The sequence below is a fragment of the Pelobates fuscus genome, chromosome 6, assembly GCF_036172605.1.
Source record: "Pelobates fuscus isolate aPelFus1 chromosome 6, aPelFus1.pri, whole genome shotgun sequence".
Taxonomy (NCBI): Eukaryota; Metazoa; Chordata; class Amphibia; order Anura; family Pelobatidae; genus Pelobates; species Pelobates fuscus.
Genome location: NC_086322.1, coordinates 224065432 through 224089181, shown reverse-complemented (window position 1 = coordinate 224089181; position 23750 = coordinate 224065432). Strand labels below are relative to the sequence as shown.

Genomic DNA, 23750 nt, shown 5'->3' with positions numbered 1-23750 from the left:
ATGTGGAAGAGGAAATCTCTTTAGCTTGATGTCATTACAGACATGGGTGGCAGAGGTAATAAGGTGAAAACATGTCACTGGACAGAAAGCAACAAGACTGATCGAGAGCAGATCCATCAGGCACAGTGACGGCTGCATGAGATCTACGTGGCATGTGTGCAACACAGAAGCATAGGCATCCTTCACATAGTTCTTTTCAGAGTGTAAAATTCCTGACTCTCCTTGTATTATTTTCACTGTGTGGCCACCTACACATACTTCATTTAACTTATTTTCCAAACACAGAAATAGGAGTTAATTTATACAGTGAACACCTTCAGGACCAATGCCTGTTAAATTTTCCGTTCCATCAATATACAAAGTTTACATGTTTGGTAAAAGTGGAGCGTACGGAACGTTCAGTGCTAAACAAGTATGACATTCCATTTCAGTGTACGGATGGCAGGAAATGTTGTTAATCTTTAACCCCTTAAGGACGGAGCCAAATGTACAAGTTGTGATCAAAACAAAACGTAAACAAACCACAGAATTTGGCTCGGTCTGTTCAACTATAATTTACCTCTTTCATACTAAGTGCACCCACACTTATTATATATCGTTTTGTTCAGGGGAAACAGGGCTTTCATTCCATATCAAACATTCATATATAGAACTCCACTTTATATGAATAAAATCTAAAAAAGTTTGAAAAATTAAGAAATTTTGATATTTTTCAATTTCTGCATGTCAATTTAACTGTTAATGTCACAATACTGTTTGGTTTTACTGCAATAAAACATACATATTTGTATTCAGAAATGTCTCATGAGTAAAACAGTAACCCCCATGTATAGGTTTTATGGTGTTTTGGAAAGTTACAGGGTCAAATATATGTCTTGTCTATTTATTTATTTTTTACATAGAAGTTTCACAGATTGGTTTGCTGGGCCTAGGTTGCCTTTGAGACCGTATGGCAGCCAAGAAATGTAAGTTACCCCATCATGGCATACCATTTGAAAAAGTAGACATCCCAGGGTATTCAAAATGGGGTATGCCCAGTCTTTTGGAGTAGCCACTTGGGCATAAACGCTAGCCAAAGTTAGTGTTATTTTTTTTTTTTTTTTCATTTTTCAAATAAAAACTGTACTTTTACTGAGAATATTATTGTCAGTATATAGTTTACTGCCCTGAAACACTCCTAGTTCTTTTCAGGGATGTCTCACGAGCGCCATGGTACCCCCCATGTATAGGTTTTATGTTTTTTTTTTAAGTTACAGGGTCATATATACGGCTTATCCATTTATGCTTTTTCACAATGGAATTTGTCAGATTAGTTTGCTGTGTCTAGGCTGCCTTTGAGGCCGTATGGCAGCCAAGAAATGAAAATTACCCCTTAATGGCATACCATTTGAAAAAGTAGACATCCCAGGGTATTCAAAATTGGGTATGGACAGTCTTTTGTAGTAGCCATTTGGGCACAAATGCTAGCCAAAGTTAGTGTTCCGTTTTTTTTTTTTGCGTTTTTCACATAAAAACTGTACTTTTACTGATAATATTAACGTCAGTATGTAGTTTACTGCCCCGAAACACTCTCAGTTCTGTTCAGTGATGTCTCACGAGCGCCAAGGTACCCCCCATGTATAGGTTGTATGTTTTTTTTTTAAAGTTACAGGGTCATATATACGGCTTATCCATTTATGCTTTTTCACAATGGAATTTGTCAGATGAGTTTGCTGTGTCTAGGCTGCCTTTGAGGCCGTATGGCAGCCAAGAAATGAAAATTACCCCTTAATGGCATACCATTTGAAAAAGTAGACATCCCAGGGTATTCAAAATTGGGTATGGACAGTCTTTTGTAGTAGCCATTTGGGCACAAATGCTAGCCAAAGTTAGTGTTCCTTTTTTTTTTGCGTTTTTCACATAAAAACTGTACTTTTACTGATAATATTAACGTCAGTATGTAGTTTACTGCCCTGAAACACTCCTATTTCTGTTCAGTGATGTCTCACGAGCGCCATGGTACCCCCCATGTATAGGTTTTATGGGGTTTTGGAAAGTTACAGGGTCAAATATACACTTGTCCATTTTTGGTTTTACACATTGAAAATTGGCAAAGCGATTTTCTGGGCCTATCTTGCCTTTGAGAGAGCATGGCAGCCTGGGTAATAACATTTCCACTATTATGGCATACCATTTTCAAAAGTAGGCAACCCAGAGTATTTCAAATGGTGCATTTTATGATGTTTGGTCGAACCACTTTATCAGAAATGAAGGCCCCACATAGCGGTAATAGTTTTATTTGTGCTTTTTTCCACACATGAACTCACTTTTCACAGGACATTTCTTATTCCTGGTATGAGTTATTGGAACAAAGCCTCACTATTTTCTTTTAACATTGTCTCCTGAATGTAACAGTACCCCCATGTACCGGATTTTCTGTTTTTTGGGGGGGAAGTCACAGGGACAAATAAATTAGATGTCCATTTCAAAGTTGGATATTTGACAAAGTGATTTGATGTGGCTATTTAGAGAGCATGGCAGCCTGGGTAATAACATTTCCACCGTTATGGCATACCATTTTCAAAAGTAGGCAACCCAGAGTACAACAAATGGCAGACCTTGAGATGTTTGGTCTAGCCATTTTAACAGAAATGATAGGCCCATGTAGCAATATCTACTTTTATTTTTGTCTTTTTAATCACATAAATTGCATTTTCACTAGAAATGTCATCATCCTGGTATTAGTTAGTGCACTAAAACCTCAGTATTTTGATTTAACACTATCTTCTGAATATAACGGTACCCCCACGTATCATTATTTCAGATTCTTTCCGATAAGTACAGGGCAAAATATATTAGATGCCCTTTTAGCTTGTAAGTTTGACAAAGTGATTTGCTGGGCCTATGTGGCTATTTAGAGAGCATGGCAGCCTGGGTAAATACATTTCCACCGTTATGGCATACCATTTTCAAAAGTAGGCAACCCAGAGTACAACAAATGGCAGACCTTGAGATGTTTGGTCTAGCCATTTTAACAGAAATGATAGGCCAATGCAGCAATTTCTACTTTTATTTTTGTCTTTTTAATCACATAAATTGCATTTTCCCTAGGAATGTCATCATCCTGGTATTAGTTAGTGCACTAAAACCTCAGTATTTTGATTTAACACTGTCTTCTGAATATAACGATACCTACATGTACAATGTTTCCAGGTTTTTAGTATATCACAGGAATAGTACAGTACCCCCACATACACTTTGATCTGAAGGCAGAGAGAGGCAGATAGATCTTTGACTCAGATACTGTAGCATTAACCCTGTGATTAGTTTTTTTGCTTTTTTGTGAACGCACATTTCAAGTACTACAAATATAGTATTTTGAGTTGTTTGGTGTAGCCACTTTAGAATGGCTAGCATAAACAGGGACAGGCCAAGGTCAGGGGAATCCAGAAATCAGAGTAGTCGGTAAAACAAGCCAATGGGTCGGTACAGGCAGCTAACGAAGCATAGTCAGGACAAGCCGAGGTCAGGGAATCCAGGGAAATCAAGCAAACAAACTGCCAAAGTACCATACAGAGTGATTTAGTAGTTCAGCTCTGTATGGTAGACTTTGAAACAGTCTGTTATGCAGAGGGCGGGTAGGGATGGACAGGAGGGACAATAATAACTGAAGTCCTTTCGGACTCCTCTTTTCCAGCAAACACGGCATTTTCGTTGGGGTGACCTTTTACAGGGTGTGGGGGGGATTCGGGAAGGGAAATGTTTGCTGAAAAGTCGTTGGACATCTTCTGATTCCAAAGGAGGGTTAGGATTTGGGGTCTGGGCAAATATAATTTGAGACACAATTTGGACCATAAACTCTAGAAATGGGCATGGTCTACCTATGGCTTCCTTTTTATAAAGCACATAGGCATTGAAAATTGCAATCTGGGTTATGTAGATCGCAATTTTCTTGTACCAGGTCCTACTCTTCCGGTTCACCAGATAGGGCTGTATGCACTGATCAGCCAAGTCTACTCCCCCCATAAACTTGCTGTAATCTACAATGCACTTCGGCTTCTCCAGCTGCTCAGTTCCACCTCTCACAGACACTGGCACTGAAGTTTCGTCGTGCATTGTAGACAACATGTACACATCTTTCCTATCGGTGAAGCGAAGGGCAAGCAACTCATCCTGGCGGAGCGCTGAAAGGGAGCCTCTACTGCGTCTACCTCTTGCCAGGGTTTGGGGGAAACCTCTACGATTCTTACGCACTGTGCCACAGGCTACGGTCTCAAAGCAAAATAGAGTTTTAAATAACTCTATGCTTGTGTAATAGTTGTCGACCCATAGCCTGTATCCCTTATTTAACAAGGGAAGGATTAGGTCCCATACTATCTTGCCACATGTACCCACAGAATCAGGGCATCCTGGTGGGTCAAGATGGCTATCCTTCCCCTGATAAATACGAAACGCCCATGTATATCCAGATTTTGATTCACACAATTTATAAAATTTTACACCGTATCGGGACCGTTTAGAAGGGATATACGGTTTAAAAAGCAATCTGCCCTTAAATTTCATTAAGGACTCATCTATACAAATATTTTCTTCGGGGACATAATTTTGGGAGAATTTGTCTGACAGGAGTTCAATTAGGGGCCGAATTTTGTACAGCCTGTCAAACGATGGGTTGTTTCTTGGGGGGCACAGTGTGTTGTCGTTAAAGTGGAGGAAACGCAGTAGCTGCTCATAGCGATCCCTCTTCATAACCCCAGGGAAAAGAGGGGTCGCCAGGATGGGGTGGTTGTACCAGTAGGACCTGATACTCGGCTTTTTGACAATGCCCATAACTAGAGTTAGGGCCCAAAATTTGCGCATTTCTGCGAGATCCGTGGGGTGCCACATATTACGCCGATTGTAATGTGACCCCGGATTCGCAGTCAGATATTGGTTGGCAAATAAATTGGTTTGCTCAACCAATAACTGAAATACGTCCTCTGACATAAACAAATCAAAATATTTTAGGGGCTCCCAAGCATCCACCATAACCGTGATGCCAGGGGTCGCCGTAAATGGGGGAATATCTGGGGCCGTCAGGTTTGGGGGCACCCAGTCTCCATCTGGCATTGGGCTTGCTGAGCGTCCTCTTGGTGGTGGTGGTGGGGCACCATCACTAGAGGAGTCAGTCATAGCCTCAATGTCAGAGGCAGTGATAGTGTCACTATCTTGCAGAGTGTCACTATCACTGCCTGCCAGAATGGCGTACGCCTCCTCAGCCGAGTAGCGACGTGCCATTCTAGGGGGGGCTACTCAATAATTAATAAAAAAAATCTAAGGGGGAAATTACTAAATTCCTACCTGCCTAACACCCTACTACCCACCCTCAGAAACCCACAAAAAATAAAATAAATGTACTGATCGCAGTTTAGGCTGCTGCGACCAGTACAGAAAGGGTTAATTTTTATTTTATTTTTTGTTTTTTTAATAAAAATAACCCCCCCCAAAAAAGTCAGCCTGATCAGAGAGCCCTCTGATCACAGTGATCACTGGTAAAATACTGTACAGTAGCGATACTGTACAGTACAGTGATCACGGCAAAGGGAGGGAAAGGGTTAAGGGAGATTTGGGATGCTGCGGCTGACAAAGGGTAAAAAAAAAAAGTCAAAAAAATAATTAATAATAGTACAAATGTACTAAAATCCCTAAACAGGCTGATCACAGTGTTAAATGCTGTGATCAGCACTGGAAGGGTTAAAAATTTGTAATTTTTTTTTAACTTTTTCTCTCTTTTTTTGACAATTTTCTCTCCACAGGGCTCTACAGGAACGATCTCTCTGCCTCTCTCTCTCAGATCGAAGTGAGGTGAGGAGAGGGGCAGAGACAATGTGTCAGCCAGTGATTTAAAATCATTGGCTGACACATTGTAACAGTGATCGCAGTGACTGGCTGTCACTGCGATCACAAACTGCAGATCACCACGGATTGGCCACAGGGGACCTGCCTGGGTTGCCAGGCAGGTCCCCCAACAGTGATCTGCAGTTTGGGAGGGATCAGGGACCTGTGGGAGGGCTAAAACGCTGCGGCGTGCTATGCCGCCGTGAAGGCGTTTAAGCCCATTAACGCCGGGACGGCATAGCACGCCGTAACGGCGCGAACGGGTTAAAGAGCCTCTTATGCCAGGCAATTATTCCCTGTAATGTTTGGGTAATTATGCATTAATTACTTCTGTGCATCCTTCCATTTTATGGTCCACATTTTAATGGCCTCCCTCCCAGTACTGTAACTAATATCCGGTAACACTGGGATATGCAAGTAGGCATGTAGCTGTGCTAAACTTGCACCAAGGTCTTCTCATTCAACCCATACACTATACGACCACTAAACATTAACCCCATACACTACACTAACATAAAACAACTATTAGAGTACGCCAAAAATAACGATTAATGCACTAGTTCCAATAGAAGTCCTAGTGACACCGCAACAGCCTATGACTGATATATTTCCATTTTCTATTCCAATGGAGATTCTGACAAGACCTGGAATGTGGCTGGGGCATGGGTACTGGTTTGGGAACCACTACATTAACCTCTATACCATCTTAGAAACACTCCATTGCCAAGATAAAAATGTACATAAATAAACATTTTTAAAAAAACTGTTTAGTACAAGCATGGCAAACTCAAAGTGTGGCACGGGCCAGATAAACAAGGTTTAAGTTTATGTGGGCCACACACACACAGACACACACATACTTGCTGAAAGACACACAGACACACTCACTGACAGACACAGACATGCTTGTTGAAAGACTGACAGACACACGTACATACTCGCTGACAGACACACACACACTGACACACACATACTTTTCTTTATTGCTCCCTACCTTATGCAGCCGATGGGCGGCATCTCCCTGGGGTCCTTCCAGCTCCTTACTGCTCCTGCGCGTGGTTTAGTGATGCCGGGTGCCGGAATATGAAGTCACATTTCGGCGCCCGGCTTCACTTCAGTCGGCGCGCGCGAGGGAGCAGTGAAGAGCTGGAAGGCTGAGTTCCCGCGCAGTCCTCCCCCCCGGCCGGGTAAATGTTAGCAGAGTAGGCACCTGCAATATGGGGAAAGCAGGTGCCTACTCTGCTATAACACTGAGCATGTACTCACGGCTCTCAAAGATGGTCCTTGTGGGTCGCGAGTTTGACATGCTTGGTTTAGTAGATATACTCCAATGAAAACATACATGCATATAGATTTTTTCCCACTGGGGTATATCTAAAACAGCTTACACAAGATGCAGATTTGGTTTTTGAACCTTTGTGAGCCCTCCTTTTCTAACCCCACCCAGACTTTCTGTGGCTGTCCAATCACAGATTTCCCAATGCAGCTTAATGGGCAGATGCTTAAGCAATTGCCTGCCTATTGAATTTAGCTCCGCTAAGCCATTTCTTTTTTTTTTTTTTTAAATCTCTCTGAAAAATAGAGAGAAAATATTATTTACACATTAAGCAGTGGCTTCAGAGTTTCCATTTAACACTTACCCTAATCTAAAATTTGATACAATAAAGGATACACAACAAAGATACATAATGGAATTTCTCATTTCTGGATGCTTTTATAGATCCATTAACCTTCAGTATAGGTTTATGAATGTGTCTCAAACATTTTAATCTAATTATTTGAGTAATGTATGTCTCACATACATACACAGAGGATACAGAGTGACAAAATTGTGTATTCTGAAAAATAATGCCAGTGAGAGGTTTTGGAGACATAACACAAGACCAATGCTTGAGTGTTTTCAAAATGTTTCTAGAACCCAGTATCATTCCCCTCCATATAATATATGCTTTGCCATTATGTATCTTTTAGATCACAAGACTTATTAAGAGAGGATTAGCATAACGGTTATAAAGATAGTGTAGTGTAATAGCTAACTTTCAGTGTAGTGAAGAGTAATTGGTTAGGGGATTGTAGTCTATGGGTTCATGGGAGGACATGAATGGAACATGGCCTAGGGCTGCCTGAAATTAATGGGAGTTACAAAGCGTGGTGGCTATTTTAGATGCTGCCAATAAATTGTGGCAACTTTCAACATGCATTCAAAGCAAAAAGTATAAAATTAAAACTTACACTCCCTTTAAGGAGTTAATAAAAAAAAAAAATGGGGAAAAAACAACAGCCTAGTTTTGGATGGCACGCAGAAAAAAAAAATCCATTCACAGGTAGAATGAATATTTATAGAACTGGAATATGTGTGCAAAATGGTTATTGCAACAAATTCATGAAAGCAAAAACACTGCATTAAACTGTGGATTTTACACACACACACACACACACACACACACAAAAAGTGGTAAAATCGTTAAATAGCTCCATTTTCCATAATGTTATATCTAGGCCTAAAATATGCTGTCAGTTGATTAGAATTCATAGCCTAGTAAACATCCATGAAAAAAAATACTGGATGAAGCATTACTTCTGCATTGACAAAAGGAAGTAGTGTGATTATTTTACAGGCAGAAGAATTGAGGTCTTACATTACATATTATGTACTCTCAACAATATAGTTCAAGCTAATAACATCTAATGCCACGTAAGTATCCTATTCTGTAACTGGAACACATGCTGCAAAGCCAACACTTACAGCCCTTATAAGGTGGTTGTTTTATTACCTGTGACATATGGTGTTAGAAATTCTGATATAATGGGCTATAATTAGAGGGAGTGCCTCTCAGTTTGGGCTGGAAGCTTGTTCGTAGATTTCCTAATCCAAACCGCTATGCCGAGTCCTTTAGAAAGCCTAACAGCAGAAAGTCGCATACTTTGCATGTCCTATGCAATCAAGAAATTTAGATTTACAGTGAAAGAACATCATTTAACTGTAATTTGTAATAAGCACCAACAATGCAGCAGAGTTTTGCAGGGGAAAAGCACATCATAGTTTTGTCCAAATGTTTTACCTAATTCTTCAAGGGTACAAATACATTTGGGGCTATGTATAAAAAGTGAACAGTTTTTTTTTGTTGTTTTTTTATATGTGTTCAGGTAAGAATAACCCTTTAAGAGGTTTGTTCTCAGAATTGGGATTTTAAAAAAAAAAAAGCCCAGAAAAAATAGATAAAAAAACTAAACAAAAAATATTGCAAATGTTTTTCCTGTGGTGTTTATTATATAGAATTAATTATCTCGGCTCAAATACACAGGTCTAGCATTATGTTATACAATATGCTGTCAACCCTTGTGCTAAGAAAACAAAACCAGAAAAAAAAAATTTCACATGGATTTTAAAAAAGTGTAAGTATTCGCTACACGCAAGGGTAGGCAACCTTCGTCACTTTAGATGTTGAGGACTACATCTCCCATGATACCTTGCCAGCATTATGGGAGATGTAGTCCAAAACAACTGGAGGGCCAAAGGTTGCCTATCCCTGCAACTACAGTGAGAATGCAAGGTGAATTCAAAGTGAATTTCCATTTTAAGGTCAAAGTAATCAAACTGAAATGTTTTCTGCACATTATACTTTGCACTTTAAAAGTACCTATACCTCACGCTGGACATTTTAAATAATTTTAAGTGTGACTGGGTGGAGACGAATTAATGTATGAGAGAGGTTGTTTTGTTTGACAGGCTTGTTATGTGTTTAATATGGCTAGTTGACACTTAGTATTTTTTTCATATAATCCACTTTAAAATATCTACAAAATAGAAAAATGCTGCTGAGAACAGTATATTTTATTCTACTCTGTCTGGCACTTAATTTAGGAAAGTCTACAAAAAAACAACACCCTGAAAACAATATGTTCTCACTCTATAAACGGATTTTATTTCTTCGGGAACATAGACAATAACAGAAATGGCAATTTCCTTCAACACATTTTAAAACCACCTAATAAAATCTCTGCTAAAACAGACCGATTCACCATTAGCTCCTTAATGCCCAACGTTTTCCGCTGAAACTAGAATCAAACTACAGAGCTCAAAAAATTTTCAATGTGTATATTTCCAGAAATCTCTCTGGAGTGTAAAAGAATATTCGGAGGAACTTCAAAGCACTTTAACAAAACTGAGTGGGAAACATGAGTATACAGAAAATACATTTTTCACTAAAAAGAGACACTAAGCTTTTCAAATATTTGCTTCAATAAAGGGTCCTTTTGGGCCTATAGTTGTCCCACTCCTTTTTAAGGCATAATATACAAAATAAATTAAAAGTACCAAAGAGAAAAAACAACTCACAATTAATGTTCCTGTATTTGATTTGGTGAGGGCTCAATCATGGGAATTGCGTCAAAATATAATAAATACATGCTAGTCATGTGCCTTTCTTGTCTGGTTGGTCACCCATTAACCCAACATGTAGACACCTCGAGAGGTGACATTATTAACAACCCCTCCATAATCTTTCTACTGCCCTCCTCCTGTTCCAGACATTTCATACTTGCCAATGTTGGAAAATATATTTTAAAAACACATAAGACAGAAAATATTGTCTATAGTAACAATCAGAAGAAAACAAGCTAGTGAATGATCTATTACGGTAACTCACACAAAATCATTAAAAACAAATACGTAAACACCTGTTAAACTGTGAATTCCAAAATTAGCTAGAAATTCTAAAAACATTTTCCTTGAACAGTCCAGTCAGTTTCTACAGGAGTGGACAGGTTTGGAGAAAGAATGTTGACATATTTAAGCAAAACAATTGTCAAAAAGGAGATATATATTTTTTTTATATTCATGTTCATAGAAATTCATGTTCTTAACAGATATTTGTAATTAAAAAAAAAACAAAAACACTCATATACAGAAAATTTGCTTTGTAAATTGTAGTAATAACTTCAATAGATTTGAACCTTTGAAAGGTACACTATAGGCACCCAAACCACTTCATCTAATTTAAGTGGTCTAGGTGAACTGTCCCTGTCTCTTAAAACATCTACATTTTGCTTTATGCACAGCGTGAGGATGTCCAGCGTCATTTCACGGAGGTAAACTCTGTTTACATTGGAGGGTTAAGACTGCCTCTAGTGGCAGTTTCTCATACAACCACTAGAGGTGCTTTTAACTCCGTGAAGAGACACTGGATGTACTCACGCTGTGCATAAAGCAAAATATGGATGTTGGATAAGCACTTTCCAATACACCACAGAGATAATGTACATACACAGACCTCAATAACATCACCATGATAGTTAGCAAATCCCCCATAGGAAGGAGGAGGATGTATACTACATTTATAAAGGGACACTATAGTCACCAGAACAAGTGCAGCATAATGTAGTTGTTCTGGTGAGTATTGCCAATCCCTGCAGGCTTTTTGCTGTAAACACTGCCTTTTTTAGGAAAAGGCAGTGTTTATATTACAGCCTAGGAACACCTCTAGTGGCAACTCCTCAGATGGCTACTAGAGGTGCTTCCTGGGCCAGTGCTGCAGCAATGCGTTTAGAGGCTCCATGCTCTGCATGGAGACGCTGATCTTTGCCCATTGAGATTAATTAATTCAATGCATCTCATTGAGGAGATGCTGATTGGCCCGGCTGACGTTCGGCCCTACCCCGCCTCCTCGATGATCTCAACTAACTCAATGCTTTTCCAATGGGAAAGCATTGGATTGGCTGAGATTGCGAATTCTGTTCATGTCAGCCTTGGAGGCAGATAGAGGGCGGGCCCAGTTCCATCAGAAAAGCACAGCACTGCAAATAAGGCAAGTTTTCTTATGAAAGTGGGGCAAACCACACAAAAGGTGGTATTAACACTATAGGGTAAGGAATGCACATTTTGTTCTTTAAACTGCAGCAAAGGTTAGCCTCAAATTGTTTGTTCAACAGTGGTAATTTTCTCGACACCAGAAACTCCATGAATAGGGGATGAGAACACTGCTAGTAACTATTAACTACACTCATTTGCAAATTCAAAATGATAAAATTAAGAACACAAATACAGAGAAAATTGATTTTGTTTTCTTTTTATGAAGAGAAAATACCCTTACCTCAAATTGTCCAGAAGGAATTTCTGATCTTGAGAGTTTCTCTTTCACTTTAAGGTCTGCATATGTTACATAAGGTTCTCCGTCATAACCTTCTTGCAGTGTTTTCAGATCTGGAGAATGATTAGGGGCCTGATCTAGTCCATCCATTGGACGCACATAAGCAGTGGGCTTCTGAGGCATTACATTATTTTTTGAAGTCAATGATGTCGGGAAGGTTTGAGTGGAAGGCAACAAGTTAGTAACAGAAGAACCACCATCCTTTCTTCCTACATCATACAGGTATGGGGATTTATTTACATGACTGTATGTTTCCTCGTGGCTTTGGCCGTCCTGCGGCTTTGAATCCATTTCATGGCTGGAATGTAAAGGTGACAAAGGCTCGCCTGGAGGGGACAAGGAGGAAAGAAGAGGGGATAGGGCAGATATGGAGGAAGGGGATAACTGTTCAGCAGAGCATTCTCGGGCTCTCCTACCACTTTTATCCATGGGTTTGCTTCCAGTTTGTTGCTCGCGAGTGCGGCGATCCTCCACTTGCCCTTGTGCTGAAGTGTGGCTTTTTGCAAGATGACCAGCAGTCAGCGCAGTCTCTGCATGAGGTCTATGCCGATGGCCAGAAGAGATATTTGACGTACCAATAGGTCGATGTGTACCACTGTGGAATGAGTGCCGAGATACCTCGTTTGGCTTGTCAGACTTACTCTGTAAGGCACTAGGCACTACACTTTTAGGTATGCCAATGAAACTCTCATTGCGATTTGCACCAATCAGTTCCTTAACCTCCTCATAGTTACCAAGCATACTCTGTATACGATTGGACAGCTCATCTCCCTTGCTTGTCTAGAAGTGGGCAAAAGAAGAAATAAAAACGGTTTACACAAAAAAAAAAAAAAAAAGATGAAAAAAAAAAAAAAAAGCAGCAGAGAAGAGTAACAATGTTCTGCAATGTTTAAACAATTCCGTTTCCCAATCGTTGATACACGTGAACTCTCATATATAGGGCATCAGTGTGTCCTTGATTCCATTAGTGTTCTCAATATTTTAATCCAGGTATATGAATATATTACAGATAGCCACAACATTTGCAAAAGAAGCCCAGGCACAAACAGGGTCGTGAAGAGTAAAAATAGTCATGCTACACATGTATACAAGAGGTTAATAAACAAAATCACAAAACAAGAAGCAACAGGATATTGCACTTTGACATTTATAGCTGCCTAGTCAGTTCTTCCTAAAAGTCACTTAACATTTGAGATTCCCCTTGTTTCAAGAGCCTGGTAAGATCTAGATAAATTATCTGTGATTATGGCAGTCGATATTGTCAAAGTTAGCATAGGTTATAGTAATGTTTTACAAGATAGTGGTGCTACTCCTACCTCTCCCAGCGCTCTTTCAGTGTTTCTTTCTCTGACTCTGCCTAAACTCATCAGCTCCTTTGGCTTTCGTTATCATTTCTATGCGGATGACACGCAAATCTACCTGTCCTCTCCTGATCTCTCTCTGCCCATCTTGACTCGTGTCTCTAACTGCCTCGCTTCGATTTCCAAATGGATGGCTGCTCACTTCCTTAAACTCAACCTGTACAAAACAGAACTTCTGGTCTTTCCTCCATCAAGTGTTACTACTCACGTGTCTGTCTCCCTCCAAGTCAATGGCGCTACCATCACCTCTACCTCAAAGGCTCGCTGCCTGGGTGTTCTTTTTGACTCCAACCTCCTTCACCCCTCATTTTCAATCGCCAAATCCGGTCACTTCCATCTCAAAAACATAGCGCGCTACCGTCCCTATTTAACCCCGGAGGCGGCTACGGTGCTGGTCCCTGCTCTTGTTCTCGCTCGCTTTGACTACTGCAATACCCTTCTCAGTGGTCTTACGTGTTCCCAGATTGCACCACTGCAATCTATAATTAATGCGGCGGTGAGGCTCATCTTCCTGTCCGCCCGCACCTCCCCGCTCTGTCAGTCCCTGCATTGGCTTCCAGTTAGATACAGGGCTCAATTTAAAATTCTGGTGCTTGCTTATGCTAATGCTGCTCCAACCTACCTATCCTCCCTAATACACAAGTATGTCCCATTGAGGCCCCTACGCTCTGCCGAAGACCTACGTATATCCTCTGTCCTTTCTCCCATCTCTAATGCTCGCCTCCAAGATTTCCCCAGGGCTGCACCATTCTCCCCTTCTCCGTAAGACTGTCACCCAGTCTCCACTCATTCAAAAAAAAAAAAAATTGAAAACTCACTTCAAGAAAGCATATCAATTAAACTGTTAGCAGATTTTTATCCCCCAGCCCCCATGACTCCTCTCTTGAAACTGTCAAAAATGACCTACTAAGCCCTCAATTAATATTTTTCTAACAACCTACTTTGTACCCCTACTTTTACCCTTTGTGTCACTATACCCCACTCCCTCTAGAATGTAAGCTCATTGAGCAGGGCCCTCCACCTGTTCCTGTACGTCCAGTTGTCTGGTTACAATTACATGTCTGTTAGTTCACCCATTGTACAGCGCTATGGAATGTGATGGTGCTATATAAATAATAATAAAATAATAATATACAAAAATGTAAATGTGTGTGGAAAGACCAGTTAGATCAACAGTTAAGGTATTAAAAATACACTTCAACATGAATTTAACTTTGCTAAAAAGGCACATTTAAAGAAGGGTAACTGTTTTGACAAACAAAAATGTTATATTGAACCCTATGGGGTAAAAATTATCCACTTATCTTTTGATACTTTTGAACTAGTATACAAGAAATAAAGTGACTCAATATAACAGGAGTAAAGGGACAAGAAAATAAATAAATAAAAGAATAGTGGACAAGTCTATATCAAGACCACCACCACCCACATGTCCAATTTGGTAAGAACAAAAAAAATTAAGCAGTGGACCAGGAATCCAGATATGTATGATACAGACATGAAGTCCACCTCCACAGAAATAAATATCCCTGGATCCATAGCACATAATTTAATGCTCTTGGTAGCGTATTAAAACTATAATAAATTGTATTTGTTTATATTTTTTGTGAAGGTGAACATAATGTGGATAGAAACTGAAAGCGGTGAAGCGCTGAACTTGGGTGTCTTCACACAAAAACAGCAAACACAGGTCTCTTACACAGATCTGTCACCTGTAGGAACATTGAGGGGTTGAGTTTTCATACAGCTTAACTGCACTTCCCCCTGCTGTGATCATGTGCAAGGTCAAAGCGGATATTGGTTCATCCAGGACAGTTACTTAATGCCTGTTAGACTCCAAAATATGGGACATTCACAGTCTTCGCTGTGGTTCATGTAGCAATGTTATTTGGGGTGCAGCATTTAGACACCCTAGATCTGGAAGACCTTACAGATTAGAAATGATCAGATTTGCAATTTTAACTTTGTCATTGATTTGCTTAAAGGGAAACTATAGTGCCAGGAAATCTAATTTGTTTTCCTGGCACTATAGCTTCCCCTTCTGTCAAGACACACCCCGGTGGTGCAGAAAGGGTTATTAACGCCTTCTGTCACTTACCTGGGTCCAGCGCAGAGGGACATCGTCCCGCGGGTGAGGAGACCTAATGCGCATGCACAGCAATGGCTGCACTTGCATTAGGATCTCCCCATATAAAAAGCATTATTCAATGCTTTCCTATGGGGATTCCTGCTACATTGAAGTCCTCATGCATAGCGCGAGGACGTCCAGCGTTGTTTAGACTACTAAAAAAGTAATCTAAGCACCCGAAAGTCCCTCCACTGACTGTCTGGTAGACAGCCACAAGAAGAGTAGGTAAACCTAGTAGGTTATTATTCCAGTTTATAAAAACTGGAATAATTACAAGCTCAGGGTTAAGGGAGTTTGCACTCAGACCACTTCTATGGGCTGAAGTGGTCTGGGTGCCTACAGTGTCCCTTTAAATGATATTGTAGTTTCATCAATGTGGGTGAAACAATGTGCACGAGGGATCACCTGAATAGCCATAAGTCAGCTATTAGGACAAATGAAAACAAGCCAGCCTGTCCCAGAACAATTTGTTAGTTATGGTGATAGGGATAAGGCCCTTCAGAAAAAGAAAAATATTAGATTTACCCCTTAGAGCAGGGGTAGGCAACTTCAGCACTCCAGATGTTGTAGATTACATCTCTCATGATGACCACATCTGGACTGCAGACGGTTGCCTACTCTTGCCTTAGAGACTTTGCAGCTGAAAGGTCTCCAATAGGGACTAGCATCATTTCATTTTAGGTGATCCTATACATTACATGTGCCTTATGCACCTGCATTTTGTGGTTTTTATTCCTGCTCCACTAACTGCTTCACTAGACCTGTGATTTAGGATTGGGTTGTTACACTGTCTGAGATTTTTATGGATCGCTGCACATTTCAATTGATCCACTATATATTCGGGAAAACAACATTACCTAGACACTCCAGCAAGCCTGGAGGATTTTTTTTCTAGGCCCTCGGCTTTAGTGCTAATGACTACACCACTGAGCTACAGGCATAAGTCCTACCGAGCACTCTGAAATCTGATTGAGCCACCAAATCCTGAGCTGAAATGCAGATATGTGGAAACGTTGGCCTTCTCTGCCCACAGGTAAAGATTGACCCCTATTGTTTAATTTGTGACACTGGATTTTTTTCTGGGCTAATGCATCTTATGTAACTTGCTGCATTTTTATGTGGTGTGTTTATCTGGGAGTCTAACGGCTTTCCGTGGCCTGCCAATATGTTTTTGTAGATCGTCATTTTTTACATAAAGGAATGCCTAGGCATACTTCATAAAAAAATAAATACAAACCGTTTAAACAAATATTACACCCAAAATGCGTATTCAACAATAGTATGTAACAAAGACATACCTTGTAAGGTTCTGGAAATAGTGGGGCTTGGTCAGGTAAAGGCTCTTTCTCTTGAAGAACTCCCTGATTTCTTCTCTCTCGCTCTCTGATCCGAAGTAAATTCCTCTCTTCATTGTACAAGCTGCTAAAAGAACAAATGTTAAAGAGTCGTTTACGGAACAAATAACATATCAGAATACAATGGATTAGTATTAAAGATTGAACTTTAAATATACTGGAGAATTAAACATTTTAGGCTAAAATACCCCAAAAAAATTCAACTCTGCTATTTAGGCCTAAATTGTGAAGTTGCCTGGTCAATGCCTGACAATTTTAACATTGGTAAATAAACCTAAGCAGTTAAAATCAAAATGTAGAAGTAAAAAAAAAAAAAAAAAATGCTTAGAATTTGTGAGGCCTGTGTTGTATGAGCACTTCCACTGCTATTGGAAAGTCACCAAGAGTTTTTACAAAACTCAATAGAAGATAAAAATATTTACACATTAGATGATTGAAATATATACTAGAATATTAGCCAATCAGAAGAGCTACCATGTTACATTTTGTGACCGACACCTGCTGCAGTGAGATATTAATACATTTTCAAGGGACACCCAGATCACTTAATCTCAAAAGTAGTCTGGGTGCCATGTCCCTGTCTGTTTAACCCAACGACTGCTGTTTCTGCAGAATGGCAGAGTTTTCAATGTTAACCTTTGAGGGTTAACTTCACCTCTAGTGGCTGTCTACTGGTCCTTAGATGACTTTTAGCTTCCTGGAGCTGTATGTACTCGCGCTATGCACGAGGACATCCAGCATCACCCGAAACCTCATAAGAAAGCATTGTATGTGGGATTCCTAATGTGAGCACTGCCAGAACTGCGCATGCACTTTAGGTATCCCGGCAGGTTGACGTCAGAGGCGGACCATGAACCAGCGCCAAGGGACATCAATGCTGGCATCGGCTAAGTGACAGAGGGGTTTTAACCCCTTCTGCATCACAAAGGGCTGGGGGTTTGGAGAGGGGCCTAGACCGAGGGAGGCATTAAAGAGAGCTCTAGTGCCAGGAAAACAATTTTGTTTCCATGGCACTATAGATTACCTTTAAAATTATAACAACCAAGGAAGGTTTACAAATAATTTAAATGCAGACTTACTGAATAGTGATTAAAATCAACTTTATTTAAATCAAATTCACTCTGCCTAATACCTCTCGAGACATAATCTGTTACTTAAACTACCACTTGAAGACCTACTACAGAGAGTAGGAAATAGCACTCCCGATATTCTACGATTTGTCCAAGTCCATCTTACAAGCAAGTTGGATCTTTAAGAGTCTTCCAGAAAATTTAGCTGCGAGAGAACTTAAATATGGATGGGGATATCCTCTTGGGACTTACGGTTCAACATCAAGGCCAATAAGCCTCTATCCAAGAGCAAGACAACATCCCTGATTTCACTAAAACATTGGACCTTCAGAGTCAAAGCATCCCAGCATGGCAATCTACTTGCCCATACATTGACTCATCTTCAACATGCCCGATTGTCAGCTGTGCCATCTAAGAGATGCCAGGAAGGTAAGGCACCAAGATCTGATGTCTTGCTGGATTATGTAAATCGTTTTACTAGTATGCAATTGCTTTTAGAATGTCATTTTATTTAGGTGAAAATTTACAAAAATAAGAAGAAATGTATATAAAAAATAACCACAAGTGGCAGGAACAAAAACACAAAGTTCACAGCATATTCAGATATGCACAAAACAAACTAGGATAACAGGGAGAAGCAGTATGAGATACCAATGATAAATATTTCTTGGAAAAATTATAAACATTGTATATGGCGCATCTCTTTCTCTGTAATATCCCTAATAAAAGAGGCAGCATGGGTAGTCTTATCCACACACTGTGTTTAACACCAAACATATGCAGGAGTCAACATTATAAATGGCTTTTAAAAAGACTAGTGATGCCTTTGCTGTAAAAATGCAACATATGTTATATTGGTATAATTAGTCTGAAAATAGTAGCAGGTTTTTGAAGGTAGTGGCGCTTATCCTGGTCAGATGGTTACAGTTTTCTGTTCCTATCAGAAAGCCAGCAGCTGTACAAGTGTTGCAGGCCACATGCTAAGATAAGGGGCAAAGTAAAGAGAAAATACTCTGTTCTAGTAAGTAAGGACTATGAGGTATTGTTCCAGAACAGGTTGATGTATCTTCAAGGTATCAACATTATTGCCATTGGGCAAAACACAGTGAAACAAGCCAACTACAGACACCCCTCACTGCGCTTGGCCGGCCCACTGTCCACCGCTGCGCCTGGCCGGCCCACCACCCACTCTACACCCTGAGCCTGGCCGGCCCACTGCACACCCTCCTCACTGCAGGGAAGCAGCAGCTGGAAGACTTCAGGTAAGTAGTAATACCCAGCTTACTTAAGTGGTTATGGTGCTTGGAGTTTTTTTTTTTTTTTTAAAGTAACATAATTTTACATAAAGAAGGGGTAAACCGGTCTGTCTGGTCATTTTTATTTTTTTAACAAAAGAATAAATAAAAACACCCAACAGCACATATTTAAAGAAGTATATCGCACGAAAGGCATCTGTCATACTGCAGAAAATACAAATAATTACTTTTCCTGCTTATTGCTCTATGCGCTTTTATTCTGGTCGACAGGAACTCATCCAGTTCCATTTCTTAAAGGAAATATTGCAGGAAACTGTTGGTTAACAAAGACCTAAGATTTCAGTATTCAGCAAAGCCTACTACCGTAATGCATTTGCAGATTTTGTCTGACGTCAAATTGTTTGGTTGGCTGACAGGCAAGAAAGAAGTTTGTAATGTACTGCACTGGTTCCTGGCAGCATTTATCCAAAAGGTAAGAGCATGCTACTAGCTACTGATCAAAGCAACAGGAGTACCCTGTAGGCCAGAACTAAATTATACAAGCCCTTTTTCACTTGTAAAAGAAAAAGGTTATGGGTGCTTTATGAAAACCTCAAAAGTGACACATCCACTTGCATATTACTAGTCAATAGTACACTCATGCCAAAATTCTGCATTGTATTCTCCTTGCCTACAGTCCAATAAAAATGTTATTTAATAAGTTTGAATACACATTCAAAAAAGTCTTGCATAGATAACTTTCTTCAGATAGTGTGAACAACGGAAAACATGTTACCACGTGCAAAACATAATATTGGAAGTTATCTAAGAGAATGTCATCCGAAGACAATTCTTGACACAGACAAGCAACATGTTAAAGGACCACTCTAGTGCCAGGAAAACACTCGTTTTCCTGGCACTAGAGTGCCCTGAGGGTGCCCCCACCCTCAGGGTCCCCCTCCCGCCCGGCTCTGGAAAGGGGAAAAGGGGTAAAACTTACCTTTTTCCAGCGCTGGGCGGGGAGATCTCTGCCTCCGATCCTCCTCCGTTCCGCCCCGTCGGCTGAATGCGCACACGCGGCAAGAGCTGCGCGCGCATTCAGCCGGTCGCATAGGAGAATCACGCAAGCGCCTCTAGTGGCTGTCAATGAGACAGCCACTAGAGGATTTGGGGGAAGGCTTAACCCGTTAATAAACATAGCAGTTTCTCTGAAACTGCTATGTTTATAAAAAAAATGGGTTAACCCTAGCTGGACCTGGCACCCAGACCACTTCATTAAGCTGAAGTGGTCTGGGTGCCTAGTGTGGTCCTTTAAGCAAGTAGACATGAAAACTAGAAAAGGCAAACTTTTGAAAAAAATAGATGCAATGCAAGAGATACAATAATTTGTTTAAAAAAAAAATAAAAAATAAAGTATCAGTTTCTATAATTTTTAAACGAATGATGGTAAAAGAATACTCCATTAAAATAAAAGTTTATTTTTAACATAAAGGGTAAACAGAAACAATCCATATTAGATAACTAGCCCCCTTTCAATCTTTGAAGATTTTAAAAGGGACATTCCAGATCCCTACATTTTAGCTTGCAGAAGTGCTTTAAGTGTGACGAGAGTGTTTTGTTGTTTGGAATTATTCTACTTACTGCTTTCGTTCTTGCAGCCCCCATACCAAATATTTATGTAGCCTAGGTTAACATTACATTCTATACAGTTTTTTTTTTTAACTGTTCCATTGTTTAATTTTGAATTGCCTTAAAGATGTGGAAAACAATTCAATCAATACTCAAGGAATCCATTTTGTACTCTACATAGGTATACATTTAATTTGAGTATAGGCGTAATTATATATATATATATATATATATATATATATATATATATATATATATATATATATATATATATATATATATATATATATATATATATATATACGCATGCGCACCTAGCCAGCAGTAGGGAGTGCAGTGGGGGAGGGGAGATCTCTCTTCCCCTTGCAGATGCTCTGCCTGATGGGGGAATATTTTTACGTTTGTTGTCAGCATGGTGTGTTCTGGGCTGCCTAAGTCACGTGTGCTTGGGGGTTGCAAGTAGCCCCCAGGGCACAATATCTCTGTATGTGCAGTGTTTCATGGAGAAACCCTGCACACACTGACTCCTACCTCCTATTTCAAATCACTGAAGTGTTAATGGTGTGTGGAGTGAGTAACTTTTGCTGAAAGGATTATTAACCAGCAGGCATGCATGTGCATATGATAAGCAGTGATTATCAACTTTGTAATATCTCGCCCAGCTACCTGATCTCATATCTTTTGGTAAACAGAAATGTCCAGCTGAAGGAGGTAGACCAGAATGTTCTGAAATAGCCACAACATTTGTCCCTCTCGGCTCAAACTTGCTTACGTGAGCGCCTGAAGTCGTCTTTAGTTAGTCATGTATCATTGTTAAATGCAACTTGATGCTGTCATGGTAACCACTAGCAGAGGCATCTAGACAGCGACTCCTCATTTATCACATGGAATGATCATGAAGCACGGGTGCCCTCTTTAATAAATTAAGGATGGGGTAGGCAGTTGTATTTTTTACAATTTCTTCACCATAATTAGGGTTATAAAGAAGTGTGTGTGTGTGTTTAATTTAAGCCAATCCTTTGGCTAATAATAGGATTATATAACAAGAGCCAAAAGTGGGACAGACTGATTTTATTCGGTAAACATGGTATACAAGCAGTTCATGTCCTTTTGTGCGAACACGCAGAAACAAAGACCTCTTGGTTCTACAGCACAATTTCCGATAGTATTATATATTATTATACCACTACTTAAATGATTATATAAAGATTATGAAACAGTGTTTATGTGCCTCTCCACAAGAACATTGTAAGGAAACATTTTAGAAGTCACACTAATAATTGGGATGTAAAAGGTGACTGGGTACAGTTACAACACTACGCTAGCAGCTAAAATTACAGATTTCCTGATTTCCAAGAAAAAGCCAAACGTAAGCAGCAGCACAGTTAAGCATTAAGTGGACTGTAGAATCTGGTGTTACAAATTACATTTTCCAAGAATTTGTTATATCTGGCTAAATATTGTGTTGAAAATAAGAAAGGTTGTAATTTCTTCTCAGTTATGAGGCTACGATTTATGTGTTTATGATTTTTTTAATACAACATAACATGCAAAAATGTCTATTTTTTATAAAGCAGAGGGGGATTCCCATGCTTAGGTCCCCGTCCCCCCATTTTCATTTAGGGCCCCCACCCGCTGCTCATAGGTGGGGGAGGAAAATAGGGCCCTCCCCCTTATTGTAATTTAGGTCCCCCACCCGCCGCTAAGGACACTATGTCCACCCCCCCCCCCAATTTTCATTTAGGGCAATAGGTCCTCCGTTCAGTTTAATAGCCCCCACTCGCACAGCATGGGTGGGGGCACTAGGGTTTTGTTTTTGTTTTTTAACAGCGAGGAGCCACAGGGTGCTCACTGTTAACTAGACATGCCCCTACCAAGTCATTTTTACATTTTTTTGTATAAGTGAAGTTGTCTGAAATACCAATTTAGCCTTTTCTTTCAGCCTTTTGGTAGATAGCTCCCTGATACCGTGGGAATTAGGAAATTATCTGCTAAGCAGTTGCAAGATACAGTCCGGTCCGAACAAAGTCCCGAATTGCTTCCTAACATGATAGAACAAACTGTTCTCATTCTGTTCAGTAATTTCGCCAGCGTTCTGTCTAAGTGAATACTGAAAGGAAGCATTGCAAGATCGCGGAGGAAAGGTAAGAATGGTGGGAAAATTTATCCGACAACAGGAAATGGAACACACTTTGTTCCTCCGCTTGTCAGAGATGGTCAGGCAAAGGAAACCTCCATAAAACAAAATAGTCCCTACTTTGTCTTATGTTTTAAAGAAAACTAGAGCAGATGGGAAGAAATGAAGAAAAGATCCTGACAGAGAGAGAGAGAGAAGAGGAATCGATTTAAGAAATGTAAGTTCGACATGATAGTGCCACTTTAAAGGGCCCCCTCTCTCAGCGCTAAAGGGGTTAAAACCCCTTCAGCAACTTACCTTTATCCAGTGCCGGGCTCTCTAGGCGCTGGGGAACTCTCCACCCCCTGCCGACATCAGATCCGAATGCGCGTCAAGGGCCACGCACGCATTCAAACAGCCCATAGGAAAGCATTGAGTAATGCTTTCATATGGACGTCAATCGTCTTTGCGGAAACACTTCTAGCGGCTTTCAGTGAGACAGACACTAGAGGCTTGATTAACCCTCAGTGAAACCTAGCAGTTTCTCTGAAACTGCTTTGTTTTCAGCTGCAGGGTTAAAATTACAGGGACCTGGCAACCAGACCACTTCATTGAGCTGAAGTGGTCTGGGTGCCTATAGTTGTCCTTTGGTGGGAGGGAGGAATAAAAAAATAAAATAAAAAAACAACAAAAAAAACCACACAATAGCCCTTCAGCAACACAGATAATATGACTATTACAATTATACTTTATCAAGTGCCACTCTGTCAGTCTAGGACAGCCATGATCAGACCAAAGAACAATTTTGAGGTATATATAGAACAAGCTCTGTATTGTGACCTGATGCCTCT

The 23750-nt window shown here is 40.2% G+C and overlaps 1 protein-coding gene across 2 annotated transcripts in view; it reads right to left on the bottom strand.

The window, feature by feature from the left end:
- AFF1 (ALF transcription elongation factor 1) overlaps window positions 1-23750 on the bottom strand; it is a 165521-nt gene that overhangs the window by 99807 nt on the left and 41964 nt on the right. The window contains exons 2-3 of one of the 2 annotated variants that reach the window (XM_063458780.1): window positions 16793-16916; window positions 11949-12785 (exon numbers count right to left, since the gene is read on the bottom strand). In XM_063458780.1, coding sequence (XP_063314850.1) covers window positions 11949-12785; window positions 16793-16916 — 961 coding nt within the window. The remainder of the gene's footprint in view (window positions 1-11948; window positions 12786-16792; window positions 16917-23750) is intronic. The other variant, XM_063458781.1, reaches the window with a different exon arrangement.